The sequence below is a fragment of the Tyto alba genome, unplaced genomic scaffold (assembly GCF_018691265.1).
Source record: "Tyto alba isolate M040663 unplaced genomic scaffold, T.alba_DEE_v4.0 Super-Scaffold_22, whole genome shotgun sequence".
Classification (NCBI taxonomy): Eukaryota; Metazoa; Chordata; class Aves; order Strigiformes; family Tytonidae; genus Tyto; species Tyto alba.
The window spans coordinates 31,020,920-31,039,790 of NW_024881296.1; the positions used below are offsets into that span (position 1 = coordinate 31,020,920).

Below are 18,871 nucleotides of genomic sequence, written 5' to 3' on the forward strand. Positions count from 1 at the left end.
AAAGTATGGAGCAAAACTTTCTGAATTACTATAATTCTAGCAGTATCTATGTGATTAAAATAATTTTCCTGTATTTTTACTGATAAATTAAGAAATCAAGTAGACATCAATAACAGTTCTCTTCAGGCAGAAAAATCAGTGTAAAAGTTATTTCCTCAGGGTAACTTAGAAAAAGGGTCAAATTATAGGGGAAATTAAGCCCATGAATGTCCTCCAGTTTACTGACCCTGAAAACTCAATTTATTCCAGAGCCACATACCATTGAACTCTCAGAGGTCCATTCAACAACAATTATATTTTTCAGTAATTATATAATGTAATAGAGAGCAAATAAACGGAACATTCAGAAATATGCATTAGTACAAACTGTCTTGCAGAGTTGTACAAAGGTTTGTTAATAGGAGAAAGATCATGATATTCATAGGAAAGCTTAAAAGATTTTTGGAAATCACAGCTTGCTTTTCCTCAGGCACTGACAGCAAGTTGGAGCAATGCCTTGACAGCTTACCTCTTTTACAGGACAGGCTTAATGGAACCAGCTTACCAACAGCTCTATTCCCCTATATCTTATGTGTACCCAACAGATGGCCATTCCCACTTTTAAACAATATTTTAAGATAGTTGACATTTAAAAGACATTAAAGACACTTTTACTTTTTCTTTTTCAGGCATAAGGGCCTTAGTTCCATGATATCCATCAGTCAGCCAGGATTCCTGGTGAACAAACTACATTTTCAAACCATTATATTACATATTTAAGAATAGTATGGATATTTGGTAACCTACAGGCTTATTCACAGTGTATGCAGTCCACAGTGGCATCCAGATATCATAGCTGTATCCACTCACGTACTGATGATGGGAAAGGAGGCAGTAGACATTTTTCTTCTGAAGAACTTTGGGTCTCCCGTATGGTAAATGATATGAGTTTGCCTTCTTTACTAGAATTTAAACAATAATTATTGATTCATTCTTCCATAACATTTTAGATGGCACAACAGTTTCCGAGAGCAGAGAAAAAATGTAAATTAATATATTAATAAATACAGATAAAAACATTAAACATGGGCATGTGCTTATTTAAGCTCTTACCTTATGAGAGGAATAAAAAATGTAGAAAATAGGAATAAAAAATGTAGAAAATGTTTAACATACAAAAGTCAATGTAATATATCAGACTTGAAAATTCTTATTTCTTTGCAGCTTCATACCAACATAAATCTTTTGAACTTACCTTGCCAGTGGAGTAAAATTTACACTGTTTTTGGCTAGGAAGCATTAAAATGCTTCCTAAAATTTCCAGAAACCCCATAGGAAAGGCACATAGAAATATCTATGGAATTTTTTGATCAAAGAAAGGCAAAGTTATGGTTACAAGGTAGGGAACAAGAGTTATGGCATATAGTCTGGAAGTGCTCAGGCTTTCTCCAAAGACCACTGAAGCCTGTATGTATTTTCCAAGATTTTAATAGGATTTAGATCTGATTCCTATGCATAAATGTTTCTATAACAGTATCAATCAGCACTTTTTAAAGAAATGCAAAGAAAAAATTTAAAAAGTTATGTTTCTGACTTGGTTTTCCAACTTCACTTTAAATTGCAATTAAAATTGCAAAAATTCTGGCTAAAGCCAATAATATAAAATCAGGCATAGATTTAAAAATATTGCTGTCTTTTTAATTTCTTGCTACTTACTTTCTTCTGTAGTGAGATTTAACCTCTCATTTAGTGCTGAAACATTTGATACCTGTAAAATATAGGAGAATCATTCAGAATGAATCCATAGTTTAAAAAAAAAAAAAAGAACACACTTGACAAAGATGATTGAAAGAGGCCAGAAGCCCCTACTTACATGTATGCATGTGCATCCCAGTTCATCTGTGGGTGTCAGGTGGGAAACTGGACATGAAGAAGGAGACGAGTCTTCTTTTGCATGTGAAGGATTGTAAAAAGGTTTTTTTAAGAGGTGATTCAAGCTGCCATGTGTTCCATTGTTTGGTGCTGGTGTGATACGCAGCAAATCTGTTGAAACATTTGAAATTTGTAAACATACTTTAAGACTAAAATGTCATTTTAAAAAGTCATTATCTTTCCAATTCTATGCATTTCCTATGCATTACAAATATAAAAGAAATAACTTATTCCGTTATCTAAACTATTATGGTAACTACTACCATCAACTTGCAGTTTTCTAGGTATGAAGGTTCATTTCTATCTTCCACTGCATCAAGATTTGGAAATTATATATTTGAGTACTAGTTGATACAGTTTTATACATTGCCATAACATTCATAAGATTAGATGATTTAATGCAGAGCAAAAAAGTGAATGCAAATATATCACATTATGAAGTGTACTAGCCTATTGCATTTTTGTGCAGTGCTTTAATCCATATTTTCTGAGGTACATACTTCCTAATTGCTCACTGCCAGAACTCCAATTGTCCATCTTAAATTATGAGCAAGAGCAGTAACTCTCTACAAGATTCTTATCCCACAATTATTCCACAAGCATCATTTCAACAGTAGGCCCACATGGCAGGAGTGCTTGTCTCTGATTCTTTAGTGGAATCCTTCTGTAATCAGAAATAACCTTCAAAGCAGAACAATTTTGGGCAGTTAATCTTTTAGCACTATACAGAAAGCAAAAGAAAATGGCTTCAGTGTTTTGTGTGAAAAAACTAACTTCTGAATGAATTAATTCAATTTTTAGTTATTCTTTTTTCAGCTCTTACAACACTGGTATTTGAAAACACTGTTGGTTTATCATTTAAAGTACTGGATTGTTTCTACTTACCACACATAAGGTTGTAAACCTCAATGTTTTCAAAAGCGTCCACTTCTGTTTTCTCTTTAAAGCTTGGGCCATATGCTAAGAATATAGCCTAGATAGTAATAAAACAAAATATATTATCTAAAAGAATCCAAATTCAAAAACAATTCAGTTGCATTTTATGGAAACAGGGACACTGGAACAAAATACAGTCTTTTCACAGTCATAAAAGTTAAAATACAGGATTGTTCTGGTAAAGAAGGAAAATTTTGCCTATTGCATATTGAAGAAATTTGAAGAAAAATTCAAAACATAAATTCATTTCTCAGGATGCTTTGAACTATATAATGAATTGGTGGTGAGGAAGGAGGGAGGGGGGCTGTTCTTTAATATTTTGATGCATACTTACAAAAATCTTTGCTACGTTTCAAACTCACACCTTTTTATGTTTTCATCACAACAGCCAGTAACAATGCCATTTCAACAAATGCAGTTATGACACTCACTGATGCTATCTAAAGGCTAATATTGATCCAGAAACAAAAGCGTTGGGGGTGGTGGGGGTGGGGTGTTTTTGACTGTTTGTTTGTTTGTTTGTTTGTTTGTTTTAATGCATGCTGCATTCTCAGAAGTGTCTGGGTCGCTTAGGAGCCTATAGTCACGGCTAAAGCAAGGAGCAGTGAACTGCCGAGCCCCATCCCAAGCTCAGCAGAGATCTGCATCCATGCCACCAATGGTACAATGTAGAGCTGGACAGCCCTTTTTGGGGTCTGCAAGTATGGTAGAACACTGATACTACTTTACATTAGTCTCACATTAGTTTCTACTACTTTATAAAACTCCTGAGCTGCCTGCCATAAGATACAGGAAACATGACTAAACAGGACAATGATCTGTTCAAATATAATATTCATATGTTCCCATAATATGAAAGAAAATTTTAATTTATTTTAAAAAGACAACATAAAGACACTTTGCTCCTTTATAAAGCAAAAAAAATATTCTTCAGTCACCAAGCCACCAGCATCAGGTTATCTATGATTAAGGCTTCCATGGTAACCAGAATTTACCTTTTCTTTCTATACAAATATTTAGCACCATTCTGATCGATATATTGATATATGGTTTTAACATACTTGTGAAGATCTGGAAGAATATGATTCTTAGGCACAGAATATGGAACTAGTAGTGGCATGCTTGACCTTACTTCAAGGTTCACATCACAGAAAGTACATGAAAAAGCAAAAGCATGAGACCTCAAAATATTTTTGCTGTAACCAGAAGAAAATTAGATGAAACTGCAATACAGGCTATATTAACATACCGGTTATACCAATGACCTCTTTGCTCTGATGATATAAGTCTTGTAAGATAAGCAGAGACAATGAGATTTAGTTTATTTGAGCACACAGGCTTTCACATGCTCAGATGAACTCCCAGAGCCTATGGAGACTTCTCGGTCATTGCTTCAGTAAAAGAATGAAAAAACTAAATAATTCAGTGTCCCATAGCTAAACATGGTATGCTTGGTTTGCTGTAGCCTATCTGACTCCATGGAGTTAAGGTGAGCCCATACAAGTTTTACTAGAGGATCCCAAGGAAGTAGGCCTCACACACATTGATGAAAGGCAATATGAATATGTAGACCCAGTACGTGTTCACAGTTTACATGTCTGGGTAACACTGAAGAAAAAGCACACTGCAAAAACTAACATATATTCTATATTCTGGTGGTTCACCTAGCACATTATGATTTTCTACATAAGGAGGTGCAAAACTTGAATAGAAATCATCTTACCTGCATACTTTTAAATTTGTTATTATAGCCATGGTTACCCCTATCACAATATGTGTAGCTTCCATCCCTAAGGAGAAACCATCATATAGTGTAAATAAAAGTGGCACAAATAGAAACAGTCATCCTGACTCACTGGACTCTGGGATCATGTCTTAAGAATTGACTCTGGCACTGTATTGTAGTACTTTTTGCTCATCCAGTGTTCACTTTCATGAAGATCTCTTTCTCCTTTTACAGATTCCTATGGGCAGAAATAAATTATCCTATGTAGCTACTGAGTGTACAGTAAATGAATGTTTTCAAAATAAATTTTAAAAATGGCTATTTTTGAACTGAGGCCTTCACCTAGCTACAAGTCTCAGACCAAGTGTAATCTGCTTAGAAAGAATTTCTCAGTTACATTCTGGGCTATCTGCATTTTAATAGAAAATTTATAATGCAAGAACTTTGCTGGTAGCCTCTGTTGAACAATATAAATAAGACTGCAAGGGATTTTGCCTCACAAGACAGTGCATCTTCACCATGGATTCTAAAGGCTGGAAGAGAGATGTGGATGTGTGTGGGAGTGTTATAGAATTAATAACATGTCAGAATAGTCTGACTTATAATGAATAACACTTGTTTTAATTTACCCGTTGCTGAGATACACGGAAAGGTAAAGAGGTAGTCATCCCATACTGATTCAATGCATACTTGTCAAGCACATGCATCCTGTTTTCAGAGGTACAAGAACATTTAGGAACAGTTTAAAAAAGGGTGAATATAAGATTTTTCAGTAAGCATTTTTATATGTCCAGGGCAATTATTTGGTTGCATCAAAACAAAGAATTGAGCATTCTCTACTATTTGAAGAGTCTTGAAATTCCAAGTCTGCTCATGCTTCTCCTACTGCAACACTGTAGCTCAGTAAATACAGTATTGCTACTAACAACACAGGCTTTGTATTGAGTTTTCAAAGCCTCAGGACTAAGGATTGTCTGAACTGCTCTTGACTTGTTCAGAGCTATTTTTTTATTGTTTAGCTCTTACAGTTTTTTGAAATGACAAGATGGCCATGTCTAATTTGTTATGAGCTTATCTTTGCATGACAAAGACATCGTTTTTATACAGATAGCAGTAGCAATTAGCTATTATGTGTAGAATGGAGACCCCAAGAATAGAAACAACTCACTGCTAGTCAATTAAGGAAATGCAGATCTGGAACTGTGCAAAACCAGACTTAGAGGTAAGAAAGAGAATAACAAACAAATATCTAACACTTGTAGAATACACCATACCTAGTGAACTGAGATGTGATGTTAACTTGCAGGCCAGTGAAGAATGAGCAAGCTGTAGCATTAGCATACATATAGGAAGGACCCCATTCGTATCACAGAATGGGGAAGAAGAAACATCAACATCGTATTCCTCCTGATGAAGGACTCATAATACTGATTACTAGCTGTATCCACATATGCACCATACTGAAGTCATCAACCTTTGGACCCAGAAGGCAGTGGAGCAGTGACTGTGATGCCAAGAAAAGGGCTAGATACTAGGAAGGCTTTATATAACGCTTTAAATTGCATTATTTTTGAGACTTTTTCTGTGTAGTAGTATTAATTTTTTTTTTTTTTCCTCTAAAAATTTGACCTGGTGTACTGATTCTTCTATTAGACTGTTAAGTTTTGAATCATATAAATAATACCTTCTTAGCTTTATTAGAAGGTGCTATTCCTTTTTACACAATGTAACAAACACATAAATGTAACAAGTCTAAAGAAAAACAGGAAATGAGACATCTGTGAAGGCAGTTAAAAATTTGAGAATGGGATGAAAAAAACAAAGCAACAATCACACAGATTATGTTACCTCACAGCCAGCCACTGTCGATCCACCAAAAGATGAACTTTATCAATACGGATGTTGTTAGCATAGTGGAATCGTTTTGGCAAGTCAGGCGTCAGATAAGGCTTGAAGTGCTGAGGGAATCTTTTGCACTGCACAAGAGGAAAGAGCCCAGACCTGAGTTTGGCTCAGTATCAAAAATAAACCCACCATCCAAAATTATCACAAATATCTTAGTGACAGGACTGTAAGCACAAAGCACATTATTCACAGATAGCTTCTTGGATAACCTGCAGATCTCATTTTTGGCCCAAGAAGCAATGGAAGGAAAAGCAGCTTTTTCTGGAACTGTTTGAAAATATACTGCTATAATATGTGTAACAAGTTCACAAACACTGTGGTAAAAGTACTCCTAAGGCTGAAATACTTTTAGTAGTAATGTTTAGTCTATATGTCCACACTAATGTCACTGGCATCTAGTAAAATTACAAGAGAAAGCTCCCTGGCAGTTTATTTCTGCCACCTTCTATTACTTTACTATCAACAAATAACAAAGAAAACCAAGTATACATAATGTAGCACAGTCTAGGGTTTTAGTTGCAAGACTGAACATGTACTCTTATGCCATGTAAATGTCCAGTGCTCAGCTGTTAGCTAAAGGCCTTAGCTTTTACATCCACATTTGATGTGTTAATATAACTGTTGTGCTAGCAGGCATGCCATGAATGAGTTTGGCATTAAGAGCCAAAGGACAACCATATGACATACTGCAAAGATTTAACTACATGTGGCCATCAGGAGCCACTCCAGCTGGCTGCAAGCATCATGGCAATGTTTCAGAAGTGTTGCTCCTGATCAGGAATCCAGCACCGGGACAACACAGAACATCTAAAAGGATGAGGAAGCTGGGTAAGCCAGAGAAGTGGACCTGTTTTTCTACACAGGCAGTACAAACTATAGCATGCTTGGAGTCTGATCTCACATCTTCACCTAGAACTGTATACTCTGCACAAAATGATATTAATGTATGAAATGAGAGTAAGTGTGCCTGGATAGTCATCAAAGCAGCATAGTGGAATGCAGGAATATGAAAAATAAGGATTCAGTGGGTTTGTTAGCTCAGGAAAGGAGGTCATTCTAGAGAGGATAGTCTAATTAAAAGGACAAATAGAAGAAATCAACATATAATATGACTTTATGTCTATTGATTAGCAATTAATATACAACACACAACTTCCTTATCTGCCCAAACCTCTCATTCTAAAAACTTGAAAAGGACAAAATGCACTGACTATTTATGAGCAGAAAATGAAAGAGGAAGTGTCCTGATACCAGACTGTTCCTGTAAGGCAGAGGTGTCACATGCCTGTAACTATTAGCAGTTACAGTTTCAACTGGGGTTGAGAACATGCAAATTGTGCTATTCCCCTCACACTAATGCTCTTTGATATAACAGGCTCCACATCATACAATGGGGTAGGGGATGTAGCATTGATAAAGCTCCTGCTATTCCCAACCATTGATATCCTATTCCCACATCTGCTTTGGGTGCCAGGGAATGAAGGATGTGGCTTTAGGTATTCAGAATAAAAAAAGAAAAAACAAAACAAAACAAACAAAAAACAACAAAAAACTCAAACAAACAAACAAAACAAAACAAAACAACAAAACAAAACAGGAACTTTCACTGCCCTTTGGACTTCAGTGGCAGGTAAAAGCTGCGTGCAAGATTGCAGAACTGTGTTCTTCAACAGGTTAAAGGAAGACCTCTAGTGGTGATTTATCAGAAAAATACTCAGCCAAGACACCCCAGAATTTTTTCTAGCTGAGAGCATTTGTTGTAAAAGTGTCAGCACATCTATCTACTGCTTGGACTAGGACTAGTCACAGAATAGAAAACAAACTGGTAATGATGGAAAGAAGGGAAAATTCTGACAATACATAGAGAGCAAACAGTTTAAATATTTAACTCACTGTAAATTATAAATGCCAAGAAATACAAAAAGTCAACTTTCCTACAAGCATTTTAGTTTGTATTAATGTACATCTTGAACACTAAAAAAAAAAAAAAAAAGGAACTACTTAAGGAAAAACACGCACCGTCACACCTTATCACCTATCAGTGAAAGAAATAGTTTTGGTCTTCCTTTGGTTTGCACTCTGTTCTTTGTTTGTACCCTTCAGAGCTCAGCTGTCATAGAGTGTACCCACAAGGAGCACTGGGCTACATGGGGCACAGAGACAAGCTTGGGCCTGACCTTAAGTGCTACATCCACACGGTATGGCAGAGACCCAAGCAGAACTATGAGTATGGAGTCCAGTGGCAGTGCAGCATAGCTAAAAGAACTGCAAGTACCTAAGTGATACGTCATAAAAGATCCTAAAAGAGCCATACTGCCTCATGCCAAAGGTCCATCTTGCCTAGTACTTTCTTTCCAATCAGATCTCCAGAACTTCCAGAATCAGAGATTTAGAGAAAGTTTGTAAGAACAAGTCAAGAATTGAATGAACCTTCTTTCTTGTACCCACTCAGTTTCCTCTAGGCCTCAGGGATTTCTTAAGTCAAAAGTTGCTTGTGGATCATGTTTAATAGACCTTGCAGGCCTGTCTTCCATTAATTTGTCTAAAATCCCTCCTTCCTACTTTTATTTCCAGCCTCTACAACACCCTGTGGCAATGTGCTCTGCAATGTCATCATCTGTTGTGTGGAAAAGTCGCTTTAACTTAGCCTGGGTGTAGCACTTTTGGTCCAGAACTAACAGATGCCCACTATCTAAAGCATCTCTGTGTTACATTCTGTTCTATAATAAAGATACTAGTGTAAGATAATAAAAATACTCTACTTTCTATACATGAAGTCAGACACTTCTTGTATTTTAACATGAAGTACAGAAAACTCTTTTCCTCCGAATAGAGATCCCCCATGGCAAACCTTTGTGCACCATCTTGAACAACTTCCAGAACTGCCTCCTATGGTACACTGGAGTCAGTACACTATTTAAACTGGCACTGTAGTCTCAGTTTTTCATAAGCTCCTTTTTTTGACCAGATTGCTATTAGGAGGAATTATGCAGAAAAATTATGAAAATAGTTACTCACTGTGAGGTTTTTAACAATTCCTTCTGAGTCAACTGTTAAAAAGAAAAGATGAATTAATATACATTCAAACAGCTGAAGGTCAAAAGCCTCATGAGAAAAATTTCAACATACTTCTTCTGTGTAAAATTGAATTTCTTTATTAGTCCATAAAGATTATAGTAACCATAATCTTCCAAGGGTAGGAATGTTATGTTTTCAAGGGTAGCTGCCTAAGTGCGGTAGCCTGTGGAAGTACCTAGCACTTTGGGTACATCAAGACAGACTAGAAAACTGCCATGGTGATGACTTCCTACAGTTAAAGCTGACACATCATCAGAACCAAATTTTCTTCTCTCACCTAACCTCTGAAGTATAAACTTTTTTACATTGACTTGGACCTGCAGCACTTGTATTCCACTTCCAGTGTCAGTCACAGAGAAAAATCCAGTCTGTCTTAATACTTTCATCTTCTACATTTTCAAAGAGTGACTTTAACCTTTCGACATGATCTTTCTAAAAAACAAATCTGAGCACTTTGCAGAAGGAAAATTCCTTCAGAAAAAGGAAGACCATTAGAGGAAATAAATCAACAATTATATTGAGATTAAGACACATACAAAATATCATTATTCTCTCCTCTGCTTATTACTTTTCTCCTATCACTTAGACTGTCTTCTTAAACCAAGCAAGATCTGCTTTATGTTGCATAAATATTGTGCCTACAAATATAAATACAATTAGAAAAGATAAATAAGAAGTACAATGGGATCCCAGCTTTTATCTGAGATCTGCAAGAATTATGCCTTTTAGAATACTTCATGAATTCTATAAACTCACTAAATAGAGCGCTTCTACAGTTTTACCTCTCTCCAGTCTTTTCCCTGATACAGGAGTTTTGGGATTTTTTTTTTTTTCAGTCTGGTAGCATGGTATCCCAAGTCAGAGTCAGCTCACATGGTTTCAATTTTGTGTTCTTTTGTGATACTAGCTAAAGTGCTCAACAAAAACTTAGTTCCCACTGTGCTAAGATTCAGATTCCATAACTTCATACACAGTTCAAAATAGTCACTGCTTCAAAAAGACTGACTCTGCCAATGTTGCACAAGAAATCTGAGGAGAGGAATGCACTTACGAAAAGTCTGAAGTTCCAGTTCAAAACAATAAAACTATCTTTACTTCATCTTTCCATATGCCAAGAGAATGCAAATCAGAGCCTTCAACAAGCTTTTCTAACCTTCAATTTCATCTAAGGGGGCTGTTCTTGCAAAAAACCCCAAACAACTTCTGTGGATGCTTAAGCCAGGTTACATGAAACAGAAAGCTGTTCACTCTGCTGACTACTACTGATTATTAATTTTCCTTATTTATTTATTTACGATTATATTGATTGTGCAATCCCAGGATTGGTCCACACTTACAGGTAAAATAGTCTTTTGGAACATTTCTTGCTCGAATGCGAGCTGCAGGCCCAGCATATATGTAGAAATCAATCTGTTTGAAGTAATTAGTCATATATTCTAACTGTCTGCAGTAGGTCATCTCCATCCCTAAAGAACAATATAGAAACAAGGGGTTTTTATATACAATATATGGCAAGGAAGATAAAGCGAATTACAAAACAGATAAAAACTAGTAAGCACACATATTGCACAGAGGAAGAGAACAATGACTCAGTAAAATTTAGCTTAAGAAAATAACTCTATACATTACCATGATCAGCTAAAACAATGAGGTTTACACATTTGTGCAGGTTTCTTTGTTTAAGTCCATCCATTAGCATTCCCAGTGCTTGATCTGCTAGCTGCAAGGCTTTGATTACCTGTGAGATAAACCAGTTTCATTAGAATTTTTCTTTGTTTTCAAGTTCTCACTTAAGTATAATCATCAAAGTTTGAAAAAAGTGAGTTTTTCTGTCAGTTTTCAGGTTCTTAATATCGCTGCTTCATTTCTTTTCATACATCACCACTAGATTGTATGTGTGCAGAATCTGCTGCTTAAAAAACCTCGTAATTAATTTTTTTATATTACCTTAGAAAAAAATGAGCTTTAAAATATGTTTATTGAAAGAAAAATATTAACACATTCAGATCAAATTTGTTCCTCACTCCCAAATCTATATAAAATACCAGATTTATAACATTAAATACACTTTTTGTTGTAGTATGAAAATGTCATTGTATTAATGACAAGCAATGTTTCAAAAATATTTACACACATGTATTATCTATCAGACCGGTGTAGAACCCAAGACAGCATGGCACCCTCCTCTCGTATATACAGTCCCTTTAATCTTCCACAGAAAAACACTGACCACCATGGAAGTAATATGGGAGAGATTCAGCACGATCCACCCTGCAGCCATTCACAAAGGCTGGCGCTTCCGTAGCTGGTGCAGCTGACTTACAGCCTTCCTGTAAGTCCTACAGTAAGGACAACGCCTGATGGAATCTGAGGACTCCACATCTGAGCCCTGGCACACTTCTTGCTCCCCTAACTCTGCTGCACTCTCTTGAATGTCTTGTGTGCATGAACAACATACATATATGCAATTACACATACAGTGATGGGGGTTTAAGCTCTTTATGTACAAAGAAAAAAATTATATTTTCAAAGATATTAAACAAGACCGTGCCAGGAAGGAGCTGATATGATAAGTCCTAAGCTCCTTAAAGACTGAACTTCTTGTCTGCATGCAAATAAAAATGTGATATTTTTGGGTTACAAATTAATAAACATTGAAGTACACTGTTAGGAATAAATAAAATAAAGTTTTGAGGATTTGCCGGGCCACGTGCTTCCAAATACCACTGGGCAATAAAATTAAAGTTCAGTCTAAATACAACCATTAATATTATTTCAAATAGTATGACCTGAAGTTATTTTCTGCCAGTCTGTTTGGTTTACAGCTCTTTTGATTCACACACAGTGTTGGAATTAAAACAATGGATTTATCCGCAAGCAGGAGTTCTTAATGAGAACTCATAAAACAGTCACGGTAATTTTTGATCTACTATCCTTTCCAAGTTTACAAGTTGGTTAAGGTCAACAGAACCATTTTTAGTGCCATTTAGTCTAAGAAAAAACATGAAAACTACTTACACCACCACTAACTGGTCCAAATGAATGTCCAGAAGAATCTGGTTCTTCAATATATAAAGTGTAGAAATCAGGCCTTGAGTTAGAAATAAATAAGAATGGAATATTATGAGAATTTGGAGATAACATTTCAAAAGAAAACTTAAAATAAAACCAAACAAACAAACAAAAAAATCAACTTAAACCAGAATTATAAATAACTTCTTTAAACTTTAATAAAAGTTCATGTAGCAAATGTAATCATTCAACTTCTTCTGAGTTTTGTAATTAATCAACATGGACTATTTGAAGCGACAATTTCAGATACAGTATCCAGTGTCTGTAATTGGTATCCAGAAATCACTCTGAAAAATTTCAATATCTCAGACAGCAAAGCGAGCTGTTCCTTTCTGAGATGTAAGTGGAACTGCCACCTAAATGATCTCTTCCTGATTAAGCAGTCAGGCTCTAGAGAACATCTCCTAACTGCAGATATATTAGGAATCTGTTAACAAATTATCATATAAAAGATATCACTTGTTTGCATGTCACAAAGTTGAGCACCACAATCAGTACTGACCTCTACCTTTCATCCTGAATTACTGCCTGCAATTACATTCAGGTATTTAACCTTTCTTGTGCAGTATGTTTCATATAAAATTTTTCATCCATACACTTAGACTAGAAACTGAATGTTCCATGTTTCTTCTAGGCCATGCACCAAGAAAAAAGACACAGTAATAAAACAAAATTTATACAACAGTACACCCCATTCAGCTATGTGTTCACTTTTTCATCTTTTATATCTACAATCTTATCCTGAAAATTATTAGCTATACCTATAGAACAGGATTAAGTTCAACAAATTATCATTTGAGCTGGTTAGGAAGATTCCATATTTCACAAACACCAATAGAAATTTCAATTGCTAAGCACTAAAACTTTTCTAAGATATAGTCTCAAAAAACAGCTAGATATTACTGTTACCTCTCAGATTTGGTATAATCAAGCCATTTCAATATTCCTGAAATTCTCTGTTCATATGTAACTGAACTGAAAAAACAAACAAACAAAGAAACAATCAAAAGATATGATGTTAACAAGGCTTTTCTGATAAGTCCTTCTAATTCCAAGATACAGAGAAATTGTCCACCCTCCAGTCATGTAGTAAAGACAGATTTGGATTTTGAGAATGGCGCATCTTAACAAGGTACCAGCAGTCAGTTTTATTATTCTCATCTTTGATTGATTGTAACTGACTTTTAGTGGTAAATTAGACAGATCCTGATTTTGCAAACACAAACATGACGTTGATGGGAGTAGTAATATATTTATAAATAAACATATGCATGTGATGTTGGTGGGAGTACTCATATATTTATAACTAAATACATGCAAAAAAGAGATTTCAAGTTCAGAACATAGACCTGCAGTACAAGTCAGAATAATTTTGATTCTTTCCAGAACATATAAACATTTGACTTTCATATTTTAAGACCAAGTAATATCCCCAGCAAAGTCTTTGTGAGGTCATGCTTTCGCTCTTATGAAGGAATTCATCCATTAATAGCTTTGCTTTCCCCTAAAGCCATGCACAAGCTTTATTTTAGGTACCTACAGTACTCGGGCGTTTTCTGAGTATCAATCCTACACATCACTGCAAAACCTTTTTTATCTATATAGATTTACAGTTACATGTTTGTTTTAGATTATCTTTGTAAATGTGAAGAATCACGGGAGATTTACTGAAATCATAATGAAAATTTAGAAATAATTTACTAATATCAATATCTTCCGTAAGAAAAAAAAATACTATGAAGGTAGTTGCTATAATTTCACATGTGTAACCTGTAAATTAACTAGACAAAACATACAGAACTATGATTCAGCAGCAGTGTGCACATTATCACACACAAGTATTCTCACATACAAGTATTTTTAAAGGGCTATATAGTATGTGTAGATTTTGTGTGTGAAAACATGGTAATCATTGGTTTAGCTTAGCAGTGTGTACTAACCAGTCATAGGATGCTTTCCCAGTGGGAGATCAGTGGTTTGCAGTTGGCTGAAACTTTCAAAACTATCTAGGAGAGCAGAATATACAGTACCCTTTGACTTTCTCATTGTGAATCCCCTAAATTGTTTTAAAAATTTCAACAACTACTGGTAGTTCCATGGCAAAACCAGGATGATGTGACACAGCACTTATCTTAGACTGTTTAAAAATCTTTTATTTCATTTCCTTCAACTGTCATATGGCAATTTGGATTTTTGCAGTAATTTACAGAAACTTACTACAAGCCCTAAAAAAACTTACCTGTTGAATACATTGTACAATGTGGGGTATGTTCCATTAATTGCAACATCAGAGCCTGGCCAAAAGAATGTGCCTGCTTTCAAATTTTGATACATTGCTGTCAGCCAGACCTATGAGTAAAGATACAAACAAATGATTTTACAGCATTTATACCACTGGAGGACCTCAGATGACCAAAGTAAAAACTGATAATTGGATCAGAAATATTGACCACAAGCATGCATTTCTCTTCCTTCTTTCACACATCACGCAGTTGCCTAAAAACCATATCAGATTTAAAGCTTGTCTTCTACATACACATTCTGAAGAAAAATTAGTAGCATGGAAGCCAGGATGTTGCCATTTCTTAGGTATTTTCAGCATAGAAAAAAATCATATAGGTATTTCCATAATTGGCAACAGGTAGTGATCTTTTTTCCTATGGCAAATGCCTGTCAAATGGATCAGGAAGGTGGGAGAATGGTTCAAAGATGTGTCAGGGGAGGTTCCAATCAGAAACATTTCTTTACACAGAGGGTGGTCAGACAGTGGAATAGGCTTCCTAGAGAGGTGGCCAATGCCCCAGGCCTGTCAGTGCTTGAGAGGTATTTGGACAATGCCCTTAATAACATGCTTATGTTTGGTCAGTCTTGAATTGGTCAGGCAGTTGGACTAGATGATCATTGTAGGTCCCTTCCAACTGAAACAGTTCTATTCTATTCTATTCTATTCTATTCTATTCTATTCTATTCTATTCTATTCTATTCTATTCTAGTATATGGATTTTAGTTATATGACTTTATTATAAGAGGGCATATTTCTATTCATCTTAAAAAGTGCAGCTGTGGTTCTGTTACAAACCTGAAAAAAATCCTTCATGAAACAATAGCACCAAAATCTGAGTACTTGAGTATACTATAAGCATGACTACACAGACATGTAAATAAATATAGAAATGTATATTAAGTATATATACTATATACTACATGTGTATAATTTTTTTTACTGTTATTACAGCTTGATATTTCTAGTAAATTAATACTATTAATCATAACCAGAGGTACAATCAGGGTGAGGTTTTTTTATGAAATGTGTCATACGTTATATGTAAGTGTTCATTTTGCTGGAAATTAAGCTCTTTGCTATTCTCTTACTTCCTTTATATGCCTGGTCTTTGTAAGTGTTTTTGTAAATGGATATAATTAGGAAGTAGATTTTCAGATTTCATTTTGCAGCTGGCTGTCAAAAGACAAACAAAAAAATACCCCACAATAAAACCATAAACAAAATTTACTGTGGCTTCCTGTGGCAAGAGATCCATTCCAATACTAGCAAAATTATTTAAGTCTTTTTTAATAACTGCCACATGAAGTGAAGTTTTTAAGTCTCAGAATTGACATTTTAAGAGTCCTTTTACTTTCATAAAAAGCAAACTGTTTTGTAGACAGCCTATAATAAGAAGCCTACAGGAAAATTAGCAGGTACTGAAAATACATTACACAACTTTGCATTTTATTCTCTTTTTGTTTTGTTTTATAATATGGCACATAAGCCACTCTAGACATAAAGGAATACCATGATGAGAAATAAACATACTGGTTGCCCCTTCCACCATGAAGGTTTGAATTTTTCCGTCCCCGAAAGTGAGAAATGTTCGTTCAACTGTACGTCATACATGCTATTATCAATAATACCATGAGATTCAGGATACAATCCCTGCAAAATGAAAAGAAACAAAAAAAACTCGTTGCATCTTGAAATCAAATGGAGCCTAAACTATGTTGCAATCCACATTGTTTCAGTGTTGTAATTATTTTTAGGGCTGTTTTATCGTAGAAACAGAATGGGCTTTCCGAACTCACACAGATGATCAGATTACTGACAATGAATTCAGCATGCCTGTCAAGTTCCCTTGAATTTCCCTATTTTCTCCACAGCCCAGGTAAAACCTGATGTTCTATAGATTAAGTACCAGGTATGTCAGGTGGCTGTATATCAGCTGCCAAACCCATCCTAATACATACTCTTATCAAATGGCTGTGTCCTCACCCATACCCACCCATATACCATTAGACTGACAAAGATCAGGAATAACTGGTTCACAGGCCAGAATCAGATAGCACACACATACATCCACATAGATCCTGTCTGCACGTACTATCTCAGCATCTCTCTCTCTCTTCAACTCCTATAGCTTGAGTTCCCATGTACCATAAAGAGATTGGCACCACAAAAGAATTTCTATGCCTTCCAGATAATGAAAAGGTAAAAATAGCAAACTCTCACTTACTGTGACAATAGTGTAGTGGTTTGGAAAGGTTTTTGTGGGGTAAACAGCTCTCATGTATTTTGAATGTGTACCACATGTTCCTGTAACAGATCATGGAATTAATATAAATTTGCTTATAATTCTTTTTAGTTGAAAACTAACAGTCTTAAAAAAAAAAAAAAAAACAAAAAAAAAAACAGAAAAAATCACCACAGTCAGTTGCTGTGGTATTAGAGGGGAAATGTGATTCCAAATTAAGACGCATACATTCTGGTGTCTCCTCCTGAGCTAGGCCTACCATTCCCTTGCAGTCAATGGACCCTGGACACTCAATTCAGCTGCCTAGGGCCATTTAAGACATCTTTAATGATCGTGCCTGGCCTTCAAATGCTGCTCCTATATCCTGGCTGCCAACCCAAGTGACTGGCTCAGATACTTCTTAGATCCAAAAGGGCACTAGGCATACATGTTTATGCAATGAGACTGAAGCCTCAGGTCAGCCCAGGCAAGATATTCTGCAGCACTGGAAGCATATTAAGCATTGGAGTCCAGTGCCATTTGAGATACCCTCAGGTATCCACATCTGCATGAAAGTTGGCAGTTTTGATGCCAGATCATGGGGAGATGTATATCCTCCTGGCACAGCTGCTGAAGGCCACCTAGGATATGCCACAGCACACTAAAGAATACTAGAAATATAGCTTACAGCAATAATTTGTCCTGTGGCACCCTCTGTCTGTTGGCTGAGCTGACTTGCTCTCTGGGCTCTTGCACAGCACTGTACAGACTGTATTAACCATAAACGCACTGACTACAATAAGCGTGTAGACATCTCACATGCAGACACCTCCAAGAACATACCTAAATATAGGTGTCCTGCTCTGGAGTGAATCCCACCCATACCTTTATCTCCAAACATTGCAACAGCTTTCAGCAATCAAGGCACTTACCACTCCTGAACATCTATAATATCCAAATCCACTGTAGTATCCAACTTGTTTTCCCACAAAATAAACATGTGAAGACTGTAAGATGCCTTAATGCCATTTTTAAATCTAAATCATGTGTGGAAACAGTTCTGTATTAAGCTGTATTCAGATGATTATTTGATTCACACTCAAACACACTTTATTCTTTCGTGTACGGAGTTTGTCAAAGAACAGAAACTGACTTTAACTAAACAACATCAACTAAACAATGAAAGCCTGAAATTATTCTACAAAACTGTTCCAGTGTGGTACAGGAAAAAAGGTTTAAAGAGTATTTAAAGAAGGGCTGAGTAATTGACAAATAATTGAGAAAATCAGCATAAATTTTTATGGATTTCTCTTGAACAGAAAAGGCACTATATTCATAGTGTATATATTCTATAACAACTAGCTTGAATAGCTCCACTGAAAATCCTAGGTTAACAAAGTTAATAGAAAGGAAATATTTTATGCTACAAATCAGCATTACATTTTTTCTTTGCAAAGAAAGAATTTCCCTTTCCTTTCCATTGTAAATTTCTGGGAAGTATAAGCCTGAATGTTCATAAGCAATTGTTAAAACTGACCACAAATAAGAGCAACGCTGAGTTAGGTCTGTTCTTGTTTGAAAGGGATTCTTGGAAACATATACGTAGCATGGTTTTCATGCCTTTTGTCAATTTGGCATTCATTTTCCCGTGTTGCAAAAGACTGGAAGAGAACACTGACTTATGCATGCATGATTTCTTCACTGATTCAAGTTCCTTTCAAAGTCAGAATGACATCAA

The 18,871-nt window shown here is 35.7% G+C and overlaps 1 protein-coding gene across 1 annotated transcript in view; it reads right to left on the reverse strand.

Moving 5' to 3' along the window:
* ENPP3 (ectonucleotide pyrophosphatase/phosphodiesterase 3) overlaps positions 1–18,871 on the reverse strand; it is a 43,121-nt gene that overhangs the window by 11,249 nt on the left and 13,001 nt on the right. The window contains exons 7-20 of the mRNA XM_009964327.3: positions 17,137–17,216; positions 16,443–16,562; positions 14,868–14,977; positions 13,538–13,603; positions 12,575–12,647; positions 11,186–11,294; positions 10,894–11,022; positions 9,497–9,528; positions 6,422–6,549; positions 4,571–4,637; positions 2,797–2,884; positions 1,853–2,022; positions 1,696–1,747; positions 787–941 (exon numbers count right to left, since the gene is read on the reverse strand). Of these exons, the coding sequence (XP_009962629.3) occupies positions 787–941; positions 1,696–1,747; positions 1,853–2,022; positions 2,797–2,884; positions 4,571–4,637; positions 6,422–6,549; positions 9,497–9,528; positions 10,894–11,022; positions 11,186–11,294; positions 12,575–12,647; positions 13,538–13,603; positions 14,868–14,977; positions 16,443–16,562; positions 17,137–17,216 (1,379 nt within the window). The remainder of the gene's footprint in view (positions 1–786; positions 942–1,695; positions 1,748–1,852; positions 2,023–2,796; positions 2,885–4,570; positions 4,638–6,421; positions 6,550–9,496; positions 9,529–10,893; positions 11,023–11,185; positions 11,295–12,574; positions 12,648–13,537; positions 13,604–14,867; positions 14,978–16,442; positions 16,563–17,136; positions 17,217–18,871) is intronic.